Below are 6,291 nucleotides of genomic sequence, written 5' to 3'. Positions count from 1 at the left end.
TTGCAGCTAAATGAAGTGCAGTGTTTAGTGTCTTATTTCTTGCGTCAACAGCCGCATCATGTTTGATTAGCAGGTCTACTACTTCTTTGTGTCCATTATTTGCAGCCCAGTGAAGTGGGGTATCTGAATACTCGTCTCTTGCTTCAACAGCCGCGTCATGCTTTATCAGCAGGTCTACTACTTCTTTGTGTCCCTTCATTGCAGCTAAATGAAGTGCAGTACTTAGTGTCTTATTTCTTGCGTCAACAGTCGCACCACGCTCGATTAGGAGGTCTACTACTTCTTCGTGTCCACTACTTGCAGCCAAGTGAAGTGGGGTACTCAAATGGTCGTCTCTTGCATCAACAGTCGCACCACACTTGATTAGCAGGTGTACTACTTCTTTGTGTCCATTTCCTGCAGCCCAGTGAAGTGCAGTACTGAGATCCTTGTTTCCGTCATTAACAGCCGCACCATGCTGTATCAGAAAATCTACTACTTCTTTGTGTCCATACGCTGCAGCCAAGTGAAGTGCTGTATTTAAATTCTTGTTCCTGGCATTAACAGCAGCTCCATGCTTTACCAGTAAGTCTACTACTTCGTTGTGTCCATTTTTCGCAGCCAGGTGAAGTGCCGTCATCTTTTCAAAATCCTCCCAGCCAACGTCGGCACCAAGCTGTAGTAATCTTCTAATACTGTTGGCATCTTCCTTGAACACTTCATCAAACCACTGAGTGCGAATATCACTTTCTCTTTCAACATCACTGCCAGCGCGATGGCAACTGGATGTATCGTCGATCAACTGGTCATGTTCCGTAATCTGATTTTGATTTATTTCGCTTTCATGGTCAGAAATATCGTTAGGTTGCATAAGAAAAGGAAGAGAGAAGCGTTGCAATTGAGTGCGCAGCGACGGTTTGAAATTTGAGCGCTTGTGCGACAACGGAGTATCAGTTGATTCATCCATGAGACTTACTTTGCACTCTGAAAAAAACTTTGTTGATGAAAGATTTTCAAATTCACAAACACACCTGGTAGTTAAAGGAATCAACTTAGTGCACGTCAAGAGCATCTTGCATTATCTTATAGTCGATAATATGACTACTTGGAAAGAGAAGTTATAAATGTAACTGTATTGTGATAGTCTGCTGGTAATAGTCCGCGTGTGACACACACTGTCGTTACAACGTAAAAGTCTCTGCGACAGAACCCCGTTATGCTTGGCTTCATTGCCGTGGAGAGCAAGTTAGGCCGAGCGTGATAGTCAGTGCGTTAACCACATTTTGGCATTACCCATCATACTGACCAATCGATTAGTGTTCGTGTTCTATAGCATATCTAGTATGTCTATATCAATATTTGTCAAACGCTATGGGTTTTTATTAAATTACAAAAAATACAATATGAATTTCAACCTCAACAGTAGGAGAGGAAGCAAAGACTCGATTTCGAACATATGAAATTTTCAGTGAAATCAAAAGCTCACACCAGCATCTTCCCAGCAACAAGAAAGCCAGTTTCTTAGTTTTATTTGGCTATCCAGTACAAACAACACCCAAGCTTTCATTTTTCGTTCTTTATATCAACAATACATCCGTGTAGGATTAGTCACGACGATGGCATAGCAACCAAGTGGAGTGGCGGGTATAAACGCTTTTTTATTGAATTGTGGCTCAACGTACTATCCTAATGAGAAAATGAGTATATTAAATCAAGTTTTGAGTTAGACCCTACCCATCATATTTCCTTCGGTATCTTCTTCCACGGTGCCCTACGCTCTCACTTTCAAGCTGGTTTAGTTCAGCGCCATCAGGCATGTCGCCTAACCAGATTCTCTCAAATTGGATATCACTGTCGGAATGATCTTCATTTGCTACCTTTGCTTTGCTTTCGCCTTCCAGCTTCAGTTCCTCAGGTCCTGCTGCTGGCTCCTTGGGTTCATCAATACACAAACTGAAAAGTCTTTCAAACTCATCTTCTTCTATCTGGCAACACTGGAGCGGGTAGCACAGTTTGATTGGTTTTCCTCCGCCTGTCTGCATATCTTCACCATATACTTGTACCAAAATAAGTGACCTGATGTCATGTACGATAGCGAGCTCTACAGACGACGAGCGTTGGTACTTAGGCTGTTCTCCCACCTTGACAAGGTCTTCTGCTCCTAGGCATCGACCTCTTGCAAAGCTCATTTTTCTCCAATCATTCAGATTTCGCAGTACCCGCTTTGCATCTTCTCCGTTGACAAATTGGACCTCAAGACACATGCCGAAATGACTGACAGTAATTGGAGCTGAGGCACTTGTACACTTTGCAATTATATAGTAGGTTTCGCCAATAGCTGGTAAGTAGTGATGAAGCGTCTCTCCTGCGGAGTGGAAGCTCAAGAATGATAGATCGCCTTTCTGAATAGCTAGCTGATGCAATAGCCTTGTACGAGATCGGAGTCCTTCGCCATAAGCTAAGGTCAAGTCAATAGAAAATATTCCAACCAAAGCATAAGCCCTATCTTCTTCACGAGTTAGCTGCCGAGCATCCATTCTTGCCAATATCTCAGCAGCATTTCCTTGCCGATAATATAGATGAAGGTCAAGAGTACAGAGGTCTTGTTTTTGCTCAATGGCCAATTGTTGTATTGTGGCGATCTTTCCTTCCTTTGATATTCCGCAGAGAATTCCAGCTGCAGCACCTTCCTGCAGACACCAGCCTCTGCTGCTCCATTTAGAAAGAGAAGTACCTGAATCCAAGACAACAGCGGCGCAGTTGGCATACCACTTGTACATTGAACGAATTACTTCATCAAGCTCCGACAGATTTGACTTGTCGATGCAAATTGTGTCCATCCATACATATCTCGTATGCTTTCGTAACGTGTTGTAGATACGACCTAGCTTTCCTGACGTCTTGCTAATTTGTTTACGGTGAGACAGTTTTAATTTCATTACATCCTGATATCTGACTTCGGTCTTTCTCCATCTATGTGTTATGAACACAACCTTTGTGACGTCAATATCGTTCACTAGCTTATCTTGCTTCAAATCCCATACTCGATTTACGATGTATGGATGTCGCTTTTGCCATACATTTATTCCTACCGCTTTAGCAGCGGCTACTGGCGAGAGTGGACGATGATTAGACTCTGGATTACAAGGACACCGGCATCTATTGCGTATCTGCCAGTCGCTAAATATGCTATTGGATGGCAACATAATTTGAACGGGGTCCAGTTCGTCACAGCGAATCGCCATAACTAGTTTTTCAACAAGTCCATCGCCACCAGCGATACTGAGGATGCTAAGACCTGCTATCAGTATGGCATGCAGGTCAACTGCAAGATTTTGCTCTGACCCTCCTAGAATATCCGAAAATGCCTCTTGACTAGGACGAAGACTCGATCTTCTACATACATACACTGCGTCTATGAATTGAAGGTTTAGCTCCTTCGCTTTGTACCAGGTTGGCACAGATAGAGTTGTGTCCTCTGGAGGAATTTGTACCAGCAAGCGACCTGGTTCTCGAATGATACCTTTCATTTTGTCAAAGTGAGACGCCCATCTCGGAGGCTTCATGTCGATACATCTGTCCGACTCTAACATGAAAAAATAGTTCGAGGCAAAAAATCTCGCTCCTACACAATCAAGTAAGGATTGAATGATTGCTATAGCACGTCTTTCAACTGACGTCGTTTCAGATGGCTTCGATGATCGTGCAAATGGAGCTGCTCCTGAGGTGGTATTCTCATCGTCCTTGAAATCAATGTCCGGAAACTTTTCCAATTGAAGGCTCTTAAAAGGCGGAAATCCGTTACCATACTTGTGACTAGTGTGATTCAGCCATCTTTCATTACTGTGGTTGGCTAAGCAGACAATTAATGGAACTGTGAGTAAATATTGGAAAAGGAACAATAGCATTAACAGGCGAGAAATCATTACCTTCAGGCTCGCCGACTAAGTCATGGCCATATTCCTTCAGTACAACATCGATTGGGTTTAGCTTTTTGCTATTATCATCCACAATTTCTGATGTTATATTCGAAAAAATGCTTTCCTTTCCCAAATGTTGAGCAGAGGGCTTAGATAATTCGTATCGCAGTGTAGGAAATCTCTTTTCTAACTCTTGAGGTACTTCTACTTCTTCAGGTTTAGCACCAGCTGCAATAAGCAGTTTAACCACAGCAATAAATTGCCACTCATTATAGTAGCCTTTCCGCATATCAGCGATCTGAACAGCACGCGTCAGTAGATTTTCAGGACCATGAGAGTCGTTAACAGAAGCTCCAATTTCGAGGAATGCGTTAACTAGATACGGATTCATTCTTTCCACTGCAAAATAGAACGGGGTGTCCCCAAAGTTGTCTCTGGAATTGATGTTCGCACCTCGCTTCATTATTAGAGTGCATTCTTCGTTGAGGTTCATATCAGTTGTCAAATGCAAGGCGGTCTCTCCATAACTATTTTTTGAATTAACATCAGCATGTCGCTCCAACAACAATGAGATTAATTTCGAGTTACTTTTTTCGATTGCAATATGTAACGCTGTTGATTCTGTCGCATAGTCTTTTGCATCAATGTCAATTCCATTGTCAATCAAAAGGTTTACCAATGCAAATGCCTCTTTTTCTACTGCTATATGAAGAGCTGTTTCACCTCTATCATTCTTGGCATTGATATCCACTCCTCGCTGAAGCAGTATATCTGCTACTTCACAATGTCCACTTCTTGTAGCATAATGAAGTGCTGTATTACTGTCGTCGTCAGTCGAATGCATATTACATCCACAGTTCAACAAGAAGCATAGTGCTGTGATGTCACCGAGGGATGTATAATATTGCAGGATGGTGTGATGTCGATTTTTGATGTTCCTGGCTTCTATGTTAGCACCTCGATGAAGCAGCATAGATATTACCTCAGGATAGTTATATGCTAATGACAGCAGTGGATGTCCATCGTCATTGCACACCTCGATATCTCCACCGATGTCCAGAAGGTAAGAGATCACACGAACCTTTCCTTTGTGTGATGCCCTAAGTAGCATTGTATCAATATAGGAACTTATTTCTGCTGCATTGCTCAGTGTGTCCAATATTGTCTTGACCAGATTGACTTGTTCGAAGTCTGCCGCTAGATACAAACGGCGGGAAACATTGCTTCCGTACTTCCTTTGCACAGCATGTTCAATTTGATCTACTACATCAAGTTGACCTTTCTTCATAGCTACTTGAATCGGTGTGTGTCCATCTTCATTTTCAGCATCAATGTCGGCTTTATGGTTGATTAAACTAGTCACAATGATGGCATGGTTAAATTCTGCAGCCAAATGAAGAGCGGTATTACCAGTATTGGTTGTAGCTTCAGTGTTCGCTTTCTTTCGCAGTAGCAACTCGAGCATGGCCAAATTACCATGTTTAGCTGACCGGTGTAAAGAAGTTAATGAATGCTTATCAGCTGCTTCTATTTTGGCTTCCTTTTCGATCAACAGGGAAGCCGTATCTAGATTATCAGCCAGCACAGCTAGTAATAAGGGAGTTTCGCCGTTCATATTAGTAGCTTCTACAGTCGCACCACGGTTAATCAGCAGGTTTAATATTTCTTTGTGTCCACTATTTGCAGCCAAGTGAAGTGGGGTATCCGAATTCACGTCTCTTGCGTCAACAGTCGCACCACGCTCGATTAGCAGGTTTACTACTTCTTTGTGTCCACTATCTGCAGCCCTGTGAAGTGCAGTACGTAGTATCTTAGTTCTTGCGTCAACTGTTGCACCACGCTCAATTAGCAGGTCTACTACTTCTTTGTGTCCACTACTTGCAGCCAAGTGAAGTGGAGTAATTGAATTCACGTCTTTTGCGTCGACAGCCGCACCATGCTCAATTAGCAGGTCTACTACTTCTTTGTGTCCACTATTTGCAGCCGATTGAAGTGCAATATCCAATTTTCCATCTCTTGCATCAACAGCCGCACCATGTTGCATTAGCAGGTCTACTACTGCTTTGTGTCCATTATTTGCATCCCAGTGAAGTGCAGTATTTAGTGTATCATTTCTTGCGTCAATAGTCGCACCACGCTGGATTAGCGAGTCTACTACTTCTTCGTGTCCACTATTTGCAGCCAAGTGAAGTGGGGTACTCAAATGGTCGTCTCTTGCATCAACAGTCGCACCACACTTGATTAGCAGGTGTACTACTTCTTTGTGTGCACAGTTTGCTGCCCAGTGAAGTGCAGTATTCAGTGTCTTATTTTCTGCGTCGACAGTCGCACCACACTCGATTAGCAGGTCTACTACTTCTTCGTGTCCACTATTTGCAGCCAAGTGAAGTGG

General features: G+C 42.9%; 3 protein-coding genes across 3 annotated transcripts; all 3 read right to left on the bottom strand.

Moving 5' to 3' along the window:
* Positions 1–1,618: 1,618 nt before the first annotated feature.
* Positions 1,619–3,850, bottom strand: K450DRAFT_214218 (uncharacterized protein). Its single transcript, XM_051584823.1, has one exon. It carries the CDS (start codon positions 3,570–3,572, stop codon positions 1,710–1,712), a length of 1,863 nt encoding a protein of 620 aa, XP_051441466.1. The 5' UTR covers positions 3,573–3,850; the 3' UTR covers positions 1,619–1,709.
* A 446-nt stretch (positions 3,851–4,296) lies between these two features.
* On the bottom strand, positions 4,297–4,701 carry K450DRAFT_161575 (uncharacterized protein; the record flags this gene model as incomplete). The annotated part of the gene is made up of 1 exon (XM_051584019.1): positions 4,297–4,701. A coding segment is annotated over one exon (405 nt), but the record flags the coding sequence as incomplete, so codon positions are not given.
* Positions 4,702–5,481: 780 nt separating this feature from the next.
* On the bottom strand, positions 5,482–5,751 carry K450DRAFT_165721 (uncharacterized protein; the record flags this gene model as incomplete). The annotated part of the gene is made up of 1 exon (XM_051584051.1): positions 5,482–5,751. A coding segment is annotated over one exon (270 nt), but the record flags the coding sequence as incomplete, so codon positions are not given.
* Between the last annotated feature and the right edge of the window lie 540 nt (positions 5,752–6,291).

The sequence above is a fragment of the Umbelopsis ramanniana genome (genome assembly GCF_025399195.1).
Source record: "Umbelopsis ramanniana AG unplaced genomic scaffold K450scaffold_64, whole genome shotgun sequence".
Taxonomy (NCBI): domain Eukaryota; kingdom Fungi; phylum Mucoromycota; class Umbelopsidomycetes; order Umbelopsidales; family Umbelopsidaceae; genus Umbelopsis; species Umbelopsis ramanniana.
Note: the sequence above shows the minus strand (reverse complement) of the source record. Positions and strands in the feature narration are given on the sequence as shown.